At 42.4% G+C, this 21,428-nt stretch overlaps 7 protein-coding genes across 7 annotated transcripts; 3 read left to right on the top strand and 4 right to left on the bottom strand.

Annotated features, from left to right (window-relative positions):
- On the bottom strand, positions 1–2,794 carry EAE98_007002 (uncharacterized protein). The gene is made up of 2 exons (XM_038954625.1): positions 2,277–2,794; positions 1–2,164 (listed from the first exon to the last, which is right to left on the bottom strand). Exons 1-2 carry the CDS (start codon positions 2,337–2,339, stop codon positions 302–304), a joined length of 1,926 nt encoding a protein of 641 aa, XP_038808767.1. The 5' UTR covers positions 2,340–2,794; the 3' UTR covers positions 1–301.
- A 1,749-nt stretch (positions 2,795–4,543) lies between these two features.
- Positions 4,544–5,177, top strand: EAE98_007003 (uncharacterized protein). The gene is made up of 2 exons (XM_038954626.1): positions 4,544–5,074; positions 5,161–5,177. The coding sequence occupies exon 1, from the start codon at positions 4,735–4,737 to the stop codon at positions 4,906–4,908; it is 174 nt and encodes a 57-aa protein (XP_038808768.1). The 5' UTR covers positions 4,544–4,734; the 3' UTR covers positions 4,909–5,074; positions 5,161–5,177.
- Positions 5,178–6,792: 1,615 nt separating this feature from the next.
- On the top strand, positions 6,793–8,028 carry EAE98_007004 (uncharacterized protein; the record flags this gene model as incomplete). The annotated part of the gene is made up of 1 exon (XM_038954627.1): positions 6,793–8,028. The coding sequence occupies one exon, from the start codon at positions 6,793–6,795 to the stop codon at positions 8,026–8,028; it is 1,236 nt and encodes a 411-aa protein (XP_038808769.1).
- A 736-nt stretch (positions 8,029–8,764) lies between these two features.
- Positions 8,765–10,439, top strand: EAE98_007005 (uncharacterized protein; the record flags this gene model as incomplete). The annotated part of the gene is made up of 3 exons (XM_038954628.1): positions 8,765–8,843; positions 8,916–9,066; positions 9,230–10,439. The coding sequence occupies 3 exons, from the start codon at positions 8,765–8,767 to the stop codon at positions 10,437–10,439; spliced, it is 1,440 nt and encodes a 479-aa protein (XP_038808770.1).
- A 467-nt stretch (positions 10,440–10,906) lies between these two features.
- Positions 10,907–13,726, bottom strand: EAE98_007006 (uncharacterized protein; the record flags this gene model as incomplete). Its single annotated transcript, XM_038954629.1, has 6 exons — positions 10,907–11,619; positions 12,106–12,197; positions 12,253–12,495; positions 12,600–12,847; positions 12,900–13,441; positions 13,504–13,726. The coding sequence occupies 6 exons, from the start codon at positions 13,724–13,726 to the stop codon at positions 10,907–10,909; spliced, it is 2,061 nt and encodes a 686-aa protein (XP_038808771.1).
- A 1,447-nt stretch (positions 13,727–15,173) lies between these two features.
- Positions 15,174–16,043, bottom strand: EAE98_007007 (uncharacterized protein; the record flags this gene model as incomplete). Its single annotated transcript, XM_038954630.1, has 1 exon — positions 15,174–16,043. One exon carries the CDS (start codon positions 16,041–16,043, stop codon positions 15,174–15,176), a length of 870 nt encoding a protein of 289 aa, XP_038808772.1.
- A 478-nt stretch (positions 16,044–16,521) lies between these two features.
- Positions 16,522–17,670, bottom strand: EAE98_007008 (uncharacterized protein; the record flags this gene model as incomplete). Its single annotated transcript, XM_038954631.1, has 1 exon — positions 16,522–17,670. The coding sequence occupies one exon, from the start codon at positions 17,668–17,670 to the stop codon at positions 16,522–16,524; it is 1,149 nt and encodes a 382-aa protein (XP_038808773.1).
- Between the last annotated feature and the right edge of the window lie 3,758 nt (positions 17,671–21,428).

Consider the following 21,428-nt stretch of genomic DNA (forward strand, 5'->3'; position numbering starts at 1 on the left):
GGAGTGAGAACAAGAAGAGAAGTGAGGGAATGATGAGTTGAGTTGAGGTGAGTTGAAATACTCGTCAAAAGCTACCGAACCAGAATAAATAACCGACCAACTAATTGGTTGAAAATCCGCTAAAAGAAGAGAAAGAAAAGAAGAGGAAAGAAAGAAGTGAGGTCCAATTTGGGAGGATTGTGGGGTGCGTTTGATTTGGAGTGAGTAGATGAGATGAGCTACGCATCGAACGAAATACCCCCAGAACACCAAAACCTGGATCAAGTCGTAAAAGAAGTCAAACTTAAGCTCAGCTCAAATCTCAAAGCTCAAGTAAAAGCGGATGATGACCCATTTTCTTGCTCTCCTTTTCCTTTCCCTTGAAACTCGTACTCTTCTCCGTCTTGCTTCTGAAAATACTCAAAGGCGTCTTCTTTTTCTTTTCCTTTTCCTTGGGTTCCTTTTCTTCTTTCTCTATACGTTCCGTTCGCTCAGAAGCAAGCGATGCATTATCCTCATCTTTCTTCGAGCGACTCGATCGATGACTCTTAGAAGACTTTGTAGATTTTGAAGTCTTGGTGCGAGAAGTACGGATGGATTCGATATCGTCATCTTTAGACTTGACGGAAGGTTCGTACTCGGAAGGACTACCTCTAATGGGAAGAGTTTTGGAACGACGAGATTTACTCGTCAAGCGACTCATGATGCTTCTCTTTTCTTCTTCTTCTTCACTCTCGTCGATTCTTTCCTCGGCGGCACGTTGACGGATTCGCTCTGCGTGGCGACTTTCCTTTTGTCGTGCTGCGGTGGGGGTAATGTATTCACCATCTACACTTGTGCCTACACTTTCTATTTCTGCATCGGCGATACCGCGACGCCAGATATCGATGCTGCTTAGTTCTTCCTCGTAGGCCTCGTAGGGCATCGCTTCTTCGTACTCATGGTGCATGTCTTTGGGTTCCATGAATCCGGGTGTGTCAGGATAGTTGGGGGTAGCGGGGAGGGCTTGCATGGCCATGGGAGCTTCCAGTGGTTTTTCGGGAGTGGCTTGTAGTTTCTTGATGATTTTGAAGCCGTTGAACATGACGACTGTGACGCCTAGAGCGACACCTCCGGCGATAAGAAATTGAGGAGATGCGAGGAGGGCGAAGATGGCGGGGGAACTGGCTTTGAGCATGGGGAGGATGGAGGGAGACATTTTGGTGAGGAGGGAGGAAAGCTCGGCGAGGGTGAGAGCTACGGCGGCCATGGCTTCGGGGTTGGCTTGGAGATTCGACATGATAGCTGTGGCGGTGTGGTGAAGACATTGGGCTTCGATGAGAAGAGTATCGAGTTTACTCATTGTTTCGTCGAGTTCTGCTGGGAGTTGTTGCGGGGCGATTGGCTCTTCATATTCTGGCTCGGGGTCAGATTCAAAGTGATGGGCATCTCCATATGCCAAATCCATATCGATTGAGTCATCATGAAGATCAGGTACGGAAGTTGCACGTGGGACTAATTGTCCGCTGGTATACGTAGCAGGAGCTGTTTCTCTCCTTACGAGATGCCCTGGCATGGGAGGAGCAGCTTCCATCTCTGTATGTCTCCGCGCGAGACTCAATTCCGTCTCGGCGAATGGTTGGCGATACATGGCTAGAGGAGGGTCATCATAAAATCCCTCTTCGGGATCTTCGTAATGGGTTTCCGCAGGCTCATATTGAGTGGGAGCTTTGGAACCATGAACCGAACGACTTCGTTTCGATCGATGAGATCGATGTGAACGTTTGCTTGCGAGACTTTGCATATCTTCTTCCTCGTCCAAATCATCGAAATTAAATTCCTGGCGGGTTCTCGTGTGGGAACGATGAGAACGATGGGAGCGGCCACTGGCCAAACTTTGCGTATCTGGGAATTCCTCATAGTTATTGATGGTAAGAGGAGGACGAGACGAATCTCTTGGTTCCTGACGAGAAGAATGAGAACGATGTGAACGATGAGATCTATGAGATCTTCTCGAAGCTATCGATTGTGCATCATCTCCCCCTCCTCCTCGTGCCTCTTCAATTTCATATCGAGCTTCGTTGAGGCGTCTCTGTGCTCGATATGATCGTGCTTCTTCCCGAAGATAATGTTCTTCTCTCAATTGTGCTTTCTTTTCTTGATATGCGGCTTTGGCATCTTTGAAGATGTTTACGAGTTGTTTTCCCTATTTTTTTCCAAAAATGTGCTGGTTAGTCACCGCATCATTTTGTATGTGTGTAACATCGGATGAGGGGAATTCCAAGGGAAAACCTCGGGAAAACGAAAGAAATACTTACAGTGCTGACTACTTTCCCCGATTTATTGATAATGGTAACGGTTTCTGTGATAGGAGGAGCCATTTTTGAACGTATGATATGGGTATATTTTTTGAGAGAAAAGGAGAAGACCGGCTTCTTATTTTTCGGAATGTGGTATCGTAAAGAAGATTTGGAAAAGAAGTGAATGGAATTTTTGGCTTGTGAAAAGAATAAGAAGTAGATTCCCTGAGCGAGCAATCAAGCAAGCAAGCTACTTCTTTACCGCCAAAAAAGTGCGGTGAAGAGCTGATGGCGGGGGAGATTTAAGTGGGAATTTTTTGGGGAACGAGAAATGTAGGACGTGAGAGAGTCCGTTCCGTCAAGCAGGTACGTCAAGCAGGTAGGTAGGTGGAAAGAAAGGAAAAGGAGGTAAGTATGGCAGATCAACTGAGGAAATTCGTGGGACAGCGAAGAGTGAGGGATTTGAGAGGTTTATTTGTATGGATGGGTTTGTGAATGATGTTAGGATGGAGATGAATACCTGTGGAGAACTGGGTCACGACTTCATTTAAGCATGTAGGTATACCTGGGCTTGTAGGTATATGTATTAGTTATATGTATAGAAGTATACAAGTCCACGATGATAGATGGGATGATCGGATTTCAAGGTGCCTTTTGGAAGGTTTGGAGGGGACATATCGGAGAATCAAACCGATTTCACATAATTTATGTGGAGTGATAGTTATTTTGCAAGGGGGAGTTTTAGTCTTTCCTTGAGAAATGTTGTGGATTCTTTCTTGGGGTGAATGAATCGTGAATCGTGATGGCAATGGCATCCTGGATTCTTGGTTCATAAATAGTAAAAAATACTTATGGGGATGAAAATCTCCTATCGATCAATGAGGCGAGAGCTTCTTCTTTCTAGCTCTCGAACTTACCCCTTCATTGGATCATCATCGTTTATTCCCCTCCACTAATATCTAAAATCACTTCGAAATCATTGGATTCAAAAATTATCAAACCGAAATCGTTCTTCACTAAGAAGAGGAACGGGACCAGTGTATACGGAAGAGAATCCTTCTCGTCCAATAGGATATCCCTTCCCAAAGCAACCTCATGCATGAAAGTGGAAATGTGAATCTCCATCGTGCATCGTGTCGTCGAACTTTTGGTCCAACAGCAAGATTTGTTAGGCTTACATGCATCCAAGTCACCTCTTCCTTGGAAAGAAAAAAAAAAGCTTACTCCCTAGAAGAATTAATCTGTGCTATTAAATCATATCCCAATCTTTTATGGACTCCGAAGCATGCGAGGACGAAATTCAACGTCCTGTCGCTTACCGCTATGGAGCCATTCGGCGCCGGCGGTCTCCCGCTCGCTTCTGTACGTTGTGTACGCTTGCACGCAGGTCTTTTGATGGAGACGAGCGTGGAAAATAGAGGAATTCATGCAGGAGAGAGGAGTGCAGTAACATATGTAGAGTCCAATGATTTACATTACGGGAGGGAAGACGTACTCCATAGATACATATGCACTCTATGAATCACGACGAAATGGATATGAAAACCCGTGAAGTTGGTAAGATAAGATGGGACCGATAGAACCGACAGGACCGACAGGACCGATAAGAAACTTTCAAGACTGGATTTCTCCACGTTTGTTTTGAAACAATTATGTCGTGGCACCAGCTGCTTATTTGTGGCTGTGTTAGCATTTTACGAAAGCATGTGACTGAATAGTTAGTAGCACAAATTAGTTTCTTGTTTTGGCTTTGGTTTGGAAATTAGGTTTTTGTTTGTTTTTGCCTAAATTCATGAGCATGAGATTTAGTAATCTTTGTCGTTTTGAACTTTTTTCATCATAATGGTGGCTTGCGGTTCGGATAACTGCTTTGTTGTCGGCACGGCACATTTGTGATTGGGCTGCATGTTAGGCCGGGTAGAAATTTCCAGTCTGATCCTCCGGCGTTGAGAGAGATGATCCGAGTGAATCATTTACAGTTGACAACATCGTTCCATGATATGTTTAAGTATGTTACTTTCGTAGAATAGTTGCTCGTCAAACGGTGTATATATGCGGTAGTTTCGTATCAGAGTACCGAAGATACTTTTTCGGATTCTATTATCACCCCCCTTTTGCTAGATGGTGAGAGTTGATTGAAAAGAAGAGTGGCGTAGTTGATTGCGATTCCTTATTTTCTTTCCATTGATCGAGAATTGTAGTAAATCTCCTAGGCAGAACTGAACAATCGGAGGCTGTTATAAAATATGCACGATTCCGGCACATGGATGTTGAGTAAAAATTGTATGGCTGAGGGGAAAGCGACTGCATAGTCCGATAGGCAGACGCTGAAAAGCGTTTGCTTTTCTACCTAGATAGTTCTAACTAGATAGTATCATTACATCTTCCATCTATTTATCAGCCAAAGGAACCTCTTCGTTAGTTCTGGATATATTCATTTGATTCAATCTCTCACATCCATCACCTACACTCAAAGATGTCCAAAAAGTGCACCCTCACCAGGACCCAACGTCCGCGCAGAAATCATTTCAAATTCTGGGAACAAGAGCTCTTCGCTCAAATGCGTCGTAATACAAGAAGTCCAAATCTACATCTCTACGCTCTACCTTTGCCACCCGATTATCAGAAACGCGTCTATCGGAGAACTTGACGGGCTGGACCTAGAAGATGCCAAAAAACTACAAGAAGCGGCCGATGAAATAGTTGCGCAGACTCGGGAGGATTTCGTGCAGAAATTTAGTGATGAGGAACGCGCGAATGGGAGATTGATGTTTAGAAGAATTAGAGAGCTTTCTGAGGATGCGAGTTATGCGGAGGTTAGTGACTCATCTTTCATCTTCTGCCGTTTCAGTCGTTGTTCAATGCGTATACTGATATAAAACACTGGAGAATAGGCTTACAGACGCGCGAAGATCAATGAAAAGACGGGCCATCTATTTGATGTTCTCATGGATGCAGTTGTGGTGTCATGTCACTTTGACCTGGTGGACCGGGTGGTGAATAGGCGTGACAGCTTGATATATTATTCTATTTTGTACTTCTTCGTCGAAATATTCAGCATGGTTCTCTGGCAGGCGTTTTGGTTTTTGATAGGGTTTGAAAAGCTTGTGTACTTGGATTCGCATTTTTCGTATTCGCCGTTTCGATGGATGTGGTGGTAAATAACTTATCGAGCTTGGATATCCCATGAAGTCCTTAAGACATCATATTCAATGTCTACTATGCATTTGAACTATCAAATCCGACATCGGGGAAGATATTTCCCCCATTACTCCCCTATTCTAAGTTCTTCACTGCAAGTCTTTGCTGATTTATCCAGTACTTATCTCGTGGTGTTTAGCAAAGAGACTTCAACCCATTCACAGTGACATCAAACCATTAAATCCATCACCTCATTTTTAAAAATCACCCAAGGCATACAAGCTCAAGTCAGATAGTGGGACGCATGTTTGGAGATCGTAATGCATTATCTGAACCTGACCATGAGTTCCTTGCCAGCTAATCATCTGAAATGATTAAGCTCCAAGTGGATAGGATAGAGCACACCCAACTCGTTTGTGTCCTAGATACCTAGGGCAACAATCGAAAAATCTCAGGTGTAGCTCTTCTCATATGTCTTCCTCCCCCATTAATCTAACCTTCCTTCATTTCTTCGGTCCTTCCCCTCTCCACCGACCCCAGTTAGCAAAAACTACACTGCGCATTGATCTGCGGGGCCTGAATAATATTCCTCGGTGCTGGACTTCTACAAAAGCCGCTTCTTCCGGATGGCGTAGTTCGAGCGCCGCATTGTACTGCAACCTCCTGGAATGCATGACCGCACACGCTAGAATAGTAAATGTACCAACCGCAGAAACAGTTGTTGGGATTCCTAGGGTCGTTGACGTGTTGATTCGCAACGTTTGTTCCAATCTGGCCAGGTGGGATGACTGCTGCCATTGCTGATTAAAGGACGCTTCGTAGTTGAGGTAGAAATAGAATGACTGAGAAGAATGATAGGCCTGTAGTAGAGTTGAAAGCTTTGGATTGATGGTAGGATAATTAATGACATTGCAGATTTTCTTGAACTATTATGAAGACTATAAGCAACATAGCTGCTGATAGTTTCTTTCCATTCACAAACCTATATGTTCTGTTTTGCCAGTATAGTTTCTGAATGTGCAACATTCGTGAATAATCTTGCGCATACCTGTAAAAAGTTGGAGGGAATAGTTGAACTGAATTGTTGATAACTGCTTAGCACTAATACTAATTCCAAGATCTGCGAGTATGTATCAGTCTTCATGTATCTTCATCTACAATCTGGCCTGCATCGAGTTGCTCAATTTTCAGCGTGCCCATAGTCAGGTGAAAGTCACGTGTCACACACTTCCCGACGCTTGTGTTACCTAATCTTACGGAAGTACCACACTGCCGACCCTCTAATAAGTCACATAAAGTCAATAAACTCTCTCTAGCAAATAAATATTTCCGGTCGAATTTTGTTACTCTTCAAAATACTCGGAGTAACACCACATCATTCTATTTCGCCAGAATGATTCCACTTGAAGATAGGTTCTGGTCCGAAGGTCAAACCTACCTTAGTGATGATGCTTATTGTAATGTCTGGGATTGGGATCAATTGCGTCTGATCAAACTCAAAGGCAAAAGAAAGGATTTTCCACCGGGAGAAGATAAAGAGGTCGCCATGCTGGCACAATTTGCTGATTGTTTATCTCCAGAAATTCGAGCAGTTGACGTCGACAACGATGGACTCATTTGCGGGGTCTCCACAGATCCGGAGGAGGACGAAGCTTTGTTCATTGCTTATCCACCATTTTCGACTATTGAATCGCTAGCTGGATGTCGTACAATCAAGCGTTCCCAGCTTAAAGAGCTCGATCGACTTGCACCATTTGTTGATCTTTCATCATACGAAGACGAGAGCCGGAACACTCGAATGGTCGCCTTCAAATTCAATGTTTTGGAAAAACCACTAAGAGTACAAATGGCCTGGAACGAAATGAACCTTCTCAGAAGTCTGCCACCGCATCCCAACCTAGTGCAGTTCGATGGCGTCGTTCTCGAAGACGTGGAGTCCCGTGTGATCGGCTTCACAACGAAGTATATTCCAGGTGGAAGTCTGAGCAATCCAAAGATACCCTTTCGATTTGAGTGGTTACAACAACTTACTGAAGTCGTCGATTTCCTGAACTTGAATTTGGGAATCATGCATCAAGATATTGCACCACGGAACTTACTTATCGATCCCGATACACAAAAGCTCATTTTGTTCGACTTTGATAGGGCCTCATGTGGAAGCTTTTGGTTGATGGATAATCGTGACGACGTGAGCGGCGTGATATACACCTTACATCAGCTCATAACAAACGATTCATACTTTACTGGGATCCCCCATTGGGAACGAAATATGGACATGGTTCAAAATCTCCCAGAATGGGTCTGCAATCGTGAACTGGACGCTGATGTTTCTGTATTCCGCGAGTTTCTAAACGAATGGGTAAAGAAACGACAATCTGGCGGTATCATGGAACAATATCTCAAGGCACCTAACCGACCTGCATGGCCGGAAAGACCACCTCCTATATCTGACTATGATGTCCCCTACGAAGTTGGCACAACGTTGGATGGAGAGCCGGTTTTAGGAACGGGAATTCGATCGAGACGTATTGCTATGGAACTTGGACAATATTGCTTTCGATGGGAGAGACCACCGCAGAGCAGATTGTCAAAAAAGTCTTGCGAGGAGAACGCGAATAGGATTGACTAGAAAGCACACGACGAGGAACACAAGAAAGCTACAGGTAAGACTCCCATCATTAGACTGCTTGGCAGCTTTTAACCGTTTACTAGTTTGACATTTCACCTCAGTTGCATCCACTGAAGCCGATAACAGCATTGTCTCCTCGGCTGAGAGACTCGAGAATCAAACGTAATAGAACTTCGAACGCGGAAATCTATGATGATAGGAGTTTGCAGAATCTTGGGGAACATATGGTCTAAGACTGCTATTTGGTCTGGCGTTGTGGAAGGAAGGGTTTGGATGGAAGGGGCACAAAATGGCTGAGCTATCCGGGTGATTTTCGGAGAAATAGCAGATTGACAGGGTGGGGTACAACGATTTTTCTCCTCTTTTCAGTATTTGTCCAGCTCGAGCCTAGATACTCAATACCATTAGATTTTCTACCATCAAGTGAACATCGCAGTCTATCGGCTGATTGAGGTGTACTGTTATCTTCGGCATCTCAAACGTTATGCTTTGATAGAACCGTTATCGTTGGAAGTGGGGTTAATGCTTGTCTGCGGGGATACATAGATTCACACGGATTGCCGTACGCAGTAAAGATATCCACGCCGAAGATATCCACGCCGAAGATATCAAAGCCAAAGATATATCAAGCTTTGGTTTCCTCATTTACATGCCAAAAAGTACTTCGGTCTGAGCCGTAACTATTGTTCATCAGCTCAGGTCACGCTTGACCAGTCCAAAGAAGCTGTCTTCGATCATGGCAATGTCACGTGTGAGGGAATATATCTCCCATCCCTACGAGCATCCAGGAGAGAGAAAGCTGGTACAGAAACTAGGTGAGTTCTTGGATCTATCATGCATGGCTCGTGCAATCGAATGTTCATTAGTCGAATTTCTAATACTTACAGACTTCTTCATTTTAACATTTTGCTGTCTATCTTATTTTACGAATTATTTGGATCGATCGAATTTGGCAAATGCGTATGTTAGTGGAATGAAGGAAGAGTTGGGGTTCGTGGGTAATCAATATAACCTTATTAATACCGTTTTCACTGTTGGGTATGTGTTAGGTCTCTGTTGAAGTTCTTAATATGCTATGACCGAAGTGTTTCTAATTGATACCTGAATTCTCATCTCAATCCTCATAAGACTGGTTGTGATTTCCAGGACTCTCTGTATTTGGCCATCTAATATGTGTTCAGTTATACTAATGGTGTTCCAGATACATCATTGGACAAATTCCTAGTAATCTGGCACTCTACTACATCAAACCTCGCATTTTCTTCCCATCAATGATGGTTCTGTGGGGCTGTCTAACTATGATCACTGCATCCGTTCATCACCCTCGGGATATAATGGCTATCCGTTTCTTCCAAGGTCTTGCTGAAAGCAGCACATTTGTTGGTACCCATTACATTCTCGGATCATGGTACACTCCTCGAGAGCTCGGAAAGCGCAGCGGCATCTTTACTTCTTCTGGTCTTGCTGGTACTATGTTTGGAGGGTTTATCCAAACCGGCATTCATTCATCCTTGAATGGTGTGAAAGGAATGAGCGGCTGGCGCTGGCTGTTTATCATTGACGGACTTATCACTCTCCCGATTGCCCTTTATGGCTTTCTTCTTTTCCCAGATACTCCGACCACAACATCCGCATTCTATCTCACCCCGGTTGAGCGTGATCTCGCTAAAACACGTGTTCCAGAAGTGCCCGAACATCGTCTCTGGAATTTTGCATTTCTCAAAACTGTCGTCACATCATGGTACTGGTATGGATTCGTTATTCTGTGGATTATTGCTGGAGAAAGCGAATCTTTCTCTTCAAATTCATTACTTTCATTATACATGAAATCCATGGGCAAATATTCAATTTCTCAACTCAACAATTATCCTACTGGTGTTCCAGCTGTTGGTATCATATTTACCCTCTTCTGGGCAACTCTTACAGATTTTCTCAACGGCAAACGCTACCTTGTCGCTTATTTCATCGCAATTACCGGAATCGTAACTTCCGCTATGATACTCACAACTTCCAATGTAGCAACAATATTTGCAGCATACTATTGGGCTGGTTCTGTCTACGCTTGTCAAGCGACCTTCTTCGCATGGACCAACGAAGCCATGAGATTCGAAAACGACGCCTTGAGAGCAATAGTGATAGCGAGTATGAATTGTGGTAGTAGTGCTGTAAATGCATGGTGGAGTTTACTATTTTACGGCGCGGTTGAGGCGCCTAGATTCATAAAGGGAATGTGGGCGATGATTGGAACGTGTATTGCTCTTGCAATCTGGACCACGGTTTTGTTGTGGGGCTTAAAGCGAATAGACAGGAAAAGAGAGGCTACTACAGTGGTGGGAAGAACGCGGGCAGAAAGTGATGATCTAGAGGTGGCGGAGATTGGCGAAAGGCATTTGGATAGTAAGATACATTGAGACCATTGGGGTTGTGATTTATTGTCGCTCGACAATATTTTAATTTCTGCGAACATGATGGGATCGCGATTGTATATTTCATATTTGAACAGGATGAACATCATTAAAACAATAAGTGGATGTACGAAATACCTCATTGAATCATTTAATCAGGAGCGACTTCTTGAAACAAATTCGATGAATTGGCTCGGCCTTTGCTATACCGCTACTCGGATACATAATAGGTGTAGAATAAGCATTCACACTAATCATAAATATGTCCTCTTCACGATGTCCTCCTCGCAAGGAATTGCTCAAATGTCGTCAACGCAACGAGCCTAGAAAGTTCTTCCATATCGACATATTCCGACATTCATCTCATGGCAATTTGTGAATTAACAAAGACATTTGAGTCTTTTTGCTTCGTAATCTCCTCTTCTGTCATAAATACTGCTTCAAGGGGCAGTTGAATGATTTCTCCAAGCCGATTAAGAATCTCCGGGATAGTCAAATTCACTAGCCAGCCCGATTGCGCATCCGTGAAACTTTTCCGGGTCTTGAAACGCTGCAGTAGCAACTTTAGCAATATCGACGTGATCAATCAATGCAAACTTTCCCTCGGCGGTCATGGCTGTTGTCCACGTACCCTTTTCTCGCAACTCGGGGTATCTATGTACTTTCGGCTCTAGAAAATTCGCCATGAAGAAGGCAGGACGGAGAAACGTCCAATGTTCAAAATTCCCATCAATAACCGCCTGTTCCACTCCCTTTTTTCCCGCGAGATGCTTGGCCATAAAGGAATCGGGTGTAATGTGTATCCCAGTACCAAGCATACTCACTCCGAGACTCGTAGATGCAACGACCTGCTTTACACCTACCTCCTTTGCGACTTTGAGGATTTTCTCGGCTTGTCGACACTCATAATCTAAATCGTCGAGCTTGGGATGTAGACACAGGAAGAGTTTTTCGCAGCCGCTCATAGAATTGCGGAGGGCATCCATGTCTTCCCAATCGCTTTGTGTAAACTGTACACCACGATTTCTCAATATACGTGCTCCGGGTGACTCGAGGTTGCGCGTTGTTGCATGGATATTCCAGTCAAGATCGCGGAGCTGTTGGCACAAAGCGCTCCCTTGACTGCCTGTGGCACTGAAGATGAAGGCGGTGTGAGTCACTGGAGAAATTGTATTGAGGCCTCTTGCTTGAATGATTGTTAGATTCAAAAATAGTTACGAGGTTTTCTGGGCATAGTACTAGTGTGGCTTTTATATTAAAGAATTCCCCTCGTTTGTGGGGAGGTCCTTACCGTAATTGTCCGAATTATTACGGCTCGTTTGGCCTTTTTAGGAATATGCATGTACCCAAGTCAGTATTCATCTTTCAGGATATATTTAAAGCGATTTGTTAAACTGAGGGCCTGGAAATCAATATTATCAACAGAATAATCATGGTATGAGTAAATTTATACTAGCTACCCAATCGATGTTGAACGTGAAAAGCGGGATCCGAAGCTTATGAATTTCCACTCTTGAATAGCGTACCGTGCGCCCAACGCCAACAAGTCCTGATCTTAGACCTCAGTCTCCTGCCCTAGATTTTCACTTCAGAGCATATTATTCACAAGAAGTGACAAAAGCGTTCAAGACGCCCTTCCAACTAGTCCCAATGATGAACTGATCACTCTCACATTCAAAGTCCTTTGAAGTAACGCCCTCAAAGTGGAAATCAAATCGTTGAAAAAGAGCGGCAAGAAGCATATACATCTCAGCCCATGCGAGACTAAAAAATAATGTCAGCAACGGGAAATATAACATCAAGTCAAAAGGAGACATACTTCATGCCGAGACAAATCCTCGTTCCCCTCGAAAAGGGAGCATAAGTTTTGTCGTGCTTCCTTCGGACATCGATATCCATCCCCCGCTCAGGATTGAAATGCATTGGGTCTGGATATAAATTCTCATCCGTGTACATTAACAGTGTCGTCATACCAATAGGTGTGCCAGAAGGGATACGCCATTTTCGATATGTGAGCTCTCTATCGGGAGAAATTCTTGCTGGTCGTGAAGCAATGGCAGGGCTGAGACGCATACCTTCCATCAATATTGATGATAAGTATGGGAGTTGCTCAAGTGTCTTTACTTCGACCAGTCAGAAGGAGAGATCGAGGCAAACGAAAGTTACTTGCGTAGTCGGTCGAGGATTTCAGGGTTGTTGAAAACGTGGAAAATGATTAAGCGTAAAACGCTAGCAGTTGTCTCAAAACCAGCTCCTGTCACTGTAGCTACGTCGTCAAAGACACGTTCAAACTTCTTGTCCTTAGCTGGAAGCTTGGAGTATAGAATTTCGTGGACTATAGTGCGGGGAGCCTTGTCATCTGGATCGTACAAAGCTATTGCGGCTAAAAGCTCCTTCGTATCATGTGTAGTTTCCTATAAAGTACTCGTTTATGATGAAACTTCACGTAAAAATGAGATGGCTTACCTTCAGATAGCGGAAGAAAGCCTTTGTACCATCATCAGCAACTTTAATAACCCAGTCTACGGGTATCGATTTCATAGTGGGACCAAACCAAGTGATATGCTTGGTTATGCGCCAGATATGACCAGATCCTTGGAAGACATTTGTCATCCCAATATCAAAGTCTTCTTTATCAAGACTGTTATATGATTTTCCGAGAATAAATTCCGTTGAAACGTCTCTAGTGAAAGCGCTCGTAGCAGCGCCTAGGTTGACTATCTGTCCTGTGCTAGTAAATTGCGCGATACGATCGCAAATCTTCTGAACATTCCGACGGATTAAATCTTGTTTATCGGCAACTTGAGCTTTGGAGAAGAAAGCATTTAGAGGTAGGCGACGAGCCTTATGGATATCATGATCAGCCGTGCAGATAGTAGTACCTCCTGCAGAAAACCCATCTAAAGCCCAACCATACTTGTGCCAACGCCCATCTTGGCGGTAGAGCTTTTCGAAAAAGGCTGGATCAATGACGTGGAGCTCGTAAGGACTGATGCGGATGATTGGACCTTGGTGAATGATTAGCCTTCATGTATGATCTGAGAGATAAGATATAGTCATCTGTTCAAACCGTATTTCTTGTGCATTTCAGCGATTTTGAATTTGTATTGACCATTCTGTACGATATCATAATATGCTTCATAGTATCTTGTGATGGCTGCTAGTTTTGGCCCTGGAAATTGTGCAAGAGGGTGTAAGAACAGGCGGTAGAAAGCAAGACTACCGAAGTAAACGATGATGGTTGCAGCAATATTTTGCAACGACAGTAAGATACTTAGATCCTTTTGGTACATTTTTGTTTTCTGTCTCTCGAATTCAAAGTGGTCAGAAAGTTCAGTAAATGGTATGATTAAGCGGAAGGTGGTGGATGATAAGCAAACAGTTGGTGACCTACAGTTGTTTTCCAAGCAAAATCCCTAACAGTAGTCCCACATCTTGCCGAGGATTATTCGAGGATTATTCACTTCTTTTACTGGCGTTGGAACGAACCAAGTTCGAAAGCCGTCACTTCAACAATTTCTCATACTGTACTGTATGAATAGTCCATTTTTCTAATGGTTAAGAAAACAGATCAGAGACCAGAAACTTCGAATACCTCAATTCAATTTGTATATCACAATAGTCTGAAAAATTGATATCCCAAGCTGCTTTGACTCAAAGCTTGTATTTTTTTCCACAAGTCCAGGCCACGATACCGTATTAATTGAACATGAGGTATCCGGATCTTCTAGTCTGTAAAGCATTGATTAGGGGTAATTCGGTAATTCATTACTCATCTTCCTTCAGGGAGAAAGGGGATAAATAGAATTAGAGAACTTTGATACGACGAGACAAGATATACGTGATCAAGAATTAACTCTCTATACATCAAGATTTAAGTCGTTTGTATTTGTATTGCTAGGCACTGATATTGACAGGTAGTTAACTTGAGTATCAACTGATTTATCAAACTTTGAAACTGAGAAGGAGATCTGATATATGGTGATTGCCAATTAGATAGTACCTAATTAATGATTGACCATCATACATCTACAAGATATATTAGTTAGTCAGGTAAGAGTCGCATTAGAGTATACAGACATCTAGAAATCAATCTATAAATATATAAGGATTCATAATAAGTCCACTAAATCACTTACTAATATCTTATCAAATAAGGGATATATTGATAATTAATACATATATAATATAATCTTATATTATAAAATTATATTATTATATAGTTGTATAATAGTATCTCTTATCAAATTGATTTATAATGGAATAGAATGAAATAGAACTAGATGGAAGTATACAGGAAATCTCGCTAAATTAATTAATTATACTTTCTTTTTATTATTTAAAGTGATTTTATAAGATATGATTTAAATCGATTTTATTTATAAGTATGGAATATACTGGAATTTTATTATAAACTATATAAACCTAGAATATTCTTTAAAGAAATTCTAGAAAAAAGCAAGCAATTTCATCTCAACTCAGCCTAGCTCTTCTAAATTCAACTCTTATTCTATATATTCGATTTATCCCTCAAGCTTAAACTGATTAGATCTTCCACTATCCTTATAATACTATTATTCCTTCTTATTATAAGAGCTAACCTCTAAGAAAATACAAATAATACTCAGTATAACAACCAAATGAGAGTAAAAATCACGCTGACTTCATTGTTCGACTATCTACTAATACATAAAAGAAATGAAGATATCCCCCCGCTATCAAACTCCTCACTATTTAAATTCATCCCCTTGGGGAAGTAAGTGTCTTTCTATTTAACTCCTCCACAGCATTCACAAAATCATCCACAGTCCATGCCACCAACCCCAATTCCCGTAACAAATCCAATGATATCAACCTCCTCGGCTTGTCCCACGAGCTCAGTTCCCTAACAAACTCCTCATATCTTCTCAAGCGCACTTGCGAACCAATCAAAGTCTGCATATCGCTCATCATCTCAGATCTTTCTAACAGGTTGGCGATCTTCTGCCATGCTTGTCCTCTGCCGAGCTTCCCACACGCGGTAATACTTTCCAGACAGCTGGGCTTACAGCAACTGTACCATTGCAGATAGAGTTCGATCATTGCTTCTAGGAGAGCGCTTACGTCATCTCCAGGGCTGCTGTTGGGAGAGCAAGTACCCTTAGACGGAAGGAATAGGCAGGGTGGCTCAATACGATCGATCTCGCGGGTAGAACTGTGGAAGATTCTAGTTGCAGCAGCGAGAACGGCTAATGACGAGGCTTCTTTGAAAGAGACGCAACATCCTGGTAAGATACTTATGTTGTTTTTAGCTTTTCGAAAGATTATTGTATCTTGCGGAAGAGTATTCTTGAAAAAATAGGCGTTGAATCTTGCGAATATTAAGTCCAATGATTTGAGGGATAGTCTTTCAGGGTTATCGTCGTCCATTTTTCTCAAAAATGTCTGATCTGTATGATTTTCGATTCTGTATAGAATGTCTTCCCGTAACGATTTGAATTCATCTCCAGATGGATTGAGGCTGTCTTCAAGGGCTTGAACCAACCCGGAGGTATCGTATTTGTATGGCCTGGCAAATACAAATGGTCCCGAAAGTGTCGTGGCGGTATATTGCTGATGTTTGCAAGGCATGTTTTCTTTACAAAAGTGTTCGTGTGATATGGGTTTTCTTTGTGGAAATTGCTATGTCGTAATCTGCTTGATTTTATTTCTTATTGCTGAAGGTGTTGCAGCGTGGTATGCAGAACAAATGTTGCTTGGAGTTAAGGAAGAATCAATAGGGAAATCACTGAATGACAGTGTAAGTAATTTGTTGGTGGAGGAATTACTGATTATTAACATTCATTCATTATCTAGCCAAACGCATCCGTTATGAATCATGAGCTAATGACTGTGAGAGTGCACATCGGTCAAAATTTAACAGGAGTCACATTTGACATGTAAATTTTACTGACTGAAATAATATGATATCATCCTACTCAACAAATGGAAGCAGCAAGAATGATCGAAGCAAAGTAGAAAGTGTAAAGTCACGCTAGCTTTATTGCTTAAGTATTAGTACAGTTGAGATGTACGTACACATCCATAGCTATCCTTCCCTTTTTCCAAATCATCTTTCATAACGATGTCTAGCCCGCCGTTCTGTGAATCTGGCCGCAGCCCGCCTTCTTCTTTCCCGTCTTTCTTCCTCTCTGGCCACAGCCAGTCTTTCTTCCTCTCTGGCCATAGCCCGCCTTTCTTTCTCTCTGGCCATAGCCCGCCTTTCTTTCTCTCTGGCCTGGCTTCGTTTCCACTCTTGAACAGCTCTTACACACGACAGTTGACTGTCCGGTGCCCAGCCCCACGTCTCAATCCTGCTGCGGAGTAAGTTACTCTCAAGGCTGCCAAGCTCTCTTAAACTCCAATGATTCAAATCCAAATGATAATCTTCCATTCTTTGCAAATCTATAGGACTTCCCAATGCCTCTTGGGTTTGTTTCATTGTTGGGGATGTTTCGAAACGGTATGCGATAACTTGCCACGCTTGTCCTCTGTGATCTTTACCATGAGTGTATTTATTATTCCAGCATTCATCATGTCTACAACTGTAGTACTGTATAAAGAGATCGATCATTGACCCCAAGAGACTACCAACTTGATCCTTCCAAGTAACAACCACGTGTCCGGGACCGAAAGGATCAACGAGCCTAGAAGGGACGTCGATCATGGGAGGATGAAACTTATGATCGTCTCTCCTCTCAAACCCGGCATGAACGTTGTCGACAATAGCGCAAGTCAAGATTGCAATTCTTTTTTCAAGGAGAGTAACCCTAAGCTCATGACCGAAGAGAAAATTGTTTCTCCGAACGACCCTGGTATTGCTTGGAAGTGCATTCATGAAAAAAATGGTGTTGAAGATTGCAAAGAGCCATGCGAGATCTACTTCTGTGGCCTGACCATGATTCCTCAACAGTGGACGAGGCTCAGGTCGCCCGCCATAACCCCAGAAAATGTAGTTGTCCGGGAAAGGGGAACGATTACGTAACAAATCAAGTGCTTTACGCTTGCGATCAAGTGCACTATCAATAACCGCACTAGACACATTGATGGTTCTTTCAAGAAACTTCGTTAAATCGAGTACATGGTGGCACTGCGGTTCTGGCGTTTTTGGATTTTCTCGTTTTTTCAAAGATTCTTTGACATCGATAACTTGGTGTGTGTGACTTTGACCTGCTCTTGGTTGGCCAAAACTCAGGGAATCAAGAGTCCGATGAGCCATGATAAGATATGGAAGTTTGAAAGTCTTTCTTGATTTAGTCTTGCGTTTGAAAATGTGCCTTATGGTACTGTGTGTAGTTTCGATTTGTTGAGGTTTGATATGCAGAACGAATACTGAAGGATGTTTGATTATTTGTGATTTTGTGAACTCAGAAAAGTTTGAGAAGAGCTGCGAGCTATAAGCACTTTGACAGGATTAAAGTCACTGGAGCAATGACTCGAGTTTCCTAGTTCGAATCATATGAATTTTACTAAGGATTAGAGTCATACCTATACATATCATGACTGTGAACTGAAGCGTTGACTCAAAAAATTGATGAAAAGTGCTGGTGTGCCCATGTTTCTGACAATCTTCCCTCCCTCTGTAGTCTTCAAAAAAGGTAAATATAATTTGAGTTCGTAGTTGTAAGTCATCATCGAGCCTTTGGAATCTTTATTGATTCCTCTCTTCTTTTTGACACAATCATCGGAGGCGTGCAGTTCTTTCACTTATTAGTGAAGTTATCAGTTAAAACAAAGTGGTCCTAGAAACTCCTCAATGCCGCGTATGACTTTTACGTAAGCATATCTTAGAAATTGACTACAGTAGGTATGCAGAAACAATCCTGGATACCTCAGTTACAGAAACTGTGCAATGATACTTTCCATCGAGAAGTAACTCTTCTTTCATCTTGTCGTATTTCACCACCCGCTTAGATGGTGATGGAATATTCATAACCATCCTATTCAAAACCAAAAGATTCCACATCTTATTACTCCCACCATCTTCATCAAACACCATCGAAGGGCCATTATTCATCAGTACGATGATCTTTTCGAAGCCGACAATGGGCTGACTAGTTCATAATCATCCATGGATACTGCCGTAAAGGAGATCGAGCATTTATTATATCAGGCCGGGGGAACAATTTGGAAGGAATCTGCCACACACTTGATTCTTGATTTCATTCTTCCATGCCAATACCTCGTAGTAAACTCTCGATTCTCACTCTCCAGCCACCAGCTTGCTTCAGGCAATGAAATATCTTTATATGGATCCGATTCAAAAAATCTCTATTCGGCTTTGCCAATTTTTTTGCAGGCTCAGGATCAGTTGCATCGACCTGACGCTGGTGTGATCTGGACCTTTGGGGAGCGACGAAACGTGCAGTACCTTCCTTGATTGAGTTTATTCAAGCTTCCAAATTCTCATCGATACGGTGATAGGAAAGCGTACGAGGCACACTGGGGGAGGGGAATCGTAGCAAGTGAGTCATGCGAACACAATCTTTTGATATTCAGATTCAGCAATTACTTCGCTTACTTGGAAAATCATTGTAGGAAAAGATGCTAGGTGATGTGAATACTGGGTAGAAAAGCAATCAAGGTAAACAGTGATCTTGTTCAAGAATGAGGATGAAGTTGATAAGCTTTGAGTAGACGGTGGTGTAAACCTGATTGATGTGCGGTTTCACGATATCTAATGAAGGCCTTTGAACAGATTTGAACCATTCACACCCGTTCCAAAAGTTGAGGACCTACTCGTACCTGCCAAGTTTGATGTTAGCTGCATATGAAGTGTTGCTAGTTGACTCATCACCAAATTGTATATTTCAGCATGGAACCAGAGCTCCAGAAGCACCTTAAAACGCTTGTCATGTTGATGACTCCTGAATAATTCATTCGAGTGAAGCAAATGGATATTTCGAACATTGAGAAGAGCTAGTGAGTATCTCTGCTATGACTTTCGCTCAAAATGTACAAATAGGCAATTCGATTGGCGTTAATACTATGCTCGATGTCGTACGTTCGTGCCGTTTGGAAGAGCACAAACAAAGATGCTATTTTAAGGTTACATCATAACCATGAATATTTAGAAGAAGAAACAAACATTGGTTATTTACTAGTACTGGCGACTATCCCCTTTCGAAGCATCGGCCGAACCTTAGTACCTACCGAGTTACCTAAAACCTAAAAGGGGTAGGTACCTAGGTGTAGGTAGACTGCACTGCTACAATGCGGGGTAAAATACGGAGATGTTTTATTTTGTATGACAATCGCGATATCAATCTGTGTCTTGTCTACCTTTTACATATTATTATTCACCTATAATTGTATGAGAATAGAACGGTGAAAATTCGCCCTACCTTACTACCTTATTACCTTTCACGAAATCATTGTAGATATTATCTGCAAGGCATTCATTGCTATAGTCGGTTGAATAGCGTGTCTATTTTTGAACCTCATGTTTGTTTGTTTGCTTTCTTTTTCCTCAGCACCAGCACCAGCTGAAGCTGAATCATAACCACCACCTATTTGAGCTCAATTGGCGTCAATAATAAACTTTACTTTGTAGCTAGTTTCCATTACATGACATCCTTCATCGATGCTCAGATTCACAATTGGAGTGTGAATGTTAAATTTTGGCGGATGCATTTTTCACGACAGTCAGGCGAACAGTCAGGCGGATAGGTAGGTCTTAATGCTGATGGCGAATGTCGATAGGGAAATTCCCACTCCTGGCAAATAGAACTAGGAACTAATAGGAAAGGTTGACAGGTACTTAGTACGGAGTAGTCTGAATTATTAGTCGCGCAACTACGACGCATCGAATAAGCCACCCTTAATCCCTAATCCTATTGTGACGACTTCTGAGTGAGCCTCTGATAAATAGGGGTTCAACAGTCAGATTGACGCTGCAGAGCAGGATCACAATGTCACAAATGGAGTGAGAGCCAACAAATCAACAGCCTCCGACCCCGATTTAATTTACGAATCCGCCATTGAACATGCGAAAATCCATTGTGTAAGCAGCGTATCCTGTGCTCCGTCCAGAAGTTACGGAAAATTAGCCAACGATGTACCGGTAAGACGGTTTTCCATTCCTTCTCATCTGAAAAGGGTTTTCACAAGTGGATCTTCATCACCCTGTGGATCTCAACGATGGCCCCCGGCCAATTTAATATAAATCCCCATGAGAAGGGACTCAACGGAGTGAAATGGCAGTGGGCTGAGCTCCCAGCTCTGACGACCGTATTGAATACGTGCTCTGTAAACTCCAGGCAGCTATAGCCTATACTATATGGCACGATTCAACGATAATAAATTATCAGATCGCAGTTAGATGTGGTTAGCACCGGCGGCTTGACAGGACAAGCTGATCTAGCCTACTACAAGTTTACCGGCACAAGAGTAAACTTAGTTTGACCTAAGTAGAAACTGACACTGATAGGTCAAATTCCGTGAAACCCGAGAGTGGAATTCTTACTCCACGTTAAAAGTTCATGCCAGCGAGGTGCAGAAAAAAAAAACAATGGGTCATCAGAAGAAAACAGTAACTGGGCTGTGTTGGCGAACCAAAGGGGATATCATGTGTATGATTGAATGGTACTTAATATACCTAGATAATATCTGGTATCATCGTACTACTGCTTTATATACCTGGGCTTTCCCATTTCGACTCTCGTTTTCTGATTTGATTTGATTTGATTTGATCTTCCTAATCGTCTATGTTTATGCTTATGCACGTGATTCCCCTTTGTTGTGCAGGGCTCTTGAGTGTATTTTTGCGTTCATTCCTCATCTAGCAATTTCACAACGCTCTTCATTCATAAGCGTGTACTTAATTCGTGGTCCATACCTACACGCCAAGTCATTCACTGTTGGGGCGTATCTAAGATTGGGCGTGTTGATTTTTTATTTAATCTCCGCTAATCGCTAATCTTACTGTACCGCATTCAAACACATTTTATTTAAGCTCCGTCGCACGAGAAAAATAAA

The sequence above is a fragment of the Botrytis deweyae genome, assembly GCF_014898535.1.
Source record: "Botrytis deweyae strain B1 chromosome Unknown BDEW_016, whole genome shotgun sequence".
Lineage (NCBI taxonomy): Eukaryota > Fungi > Ascomycota > Leotiomycetes > Helotiales > Sclerotiniaceae > Botrytis > Botrytis deweyae.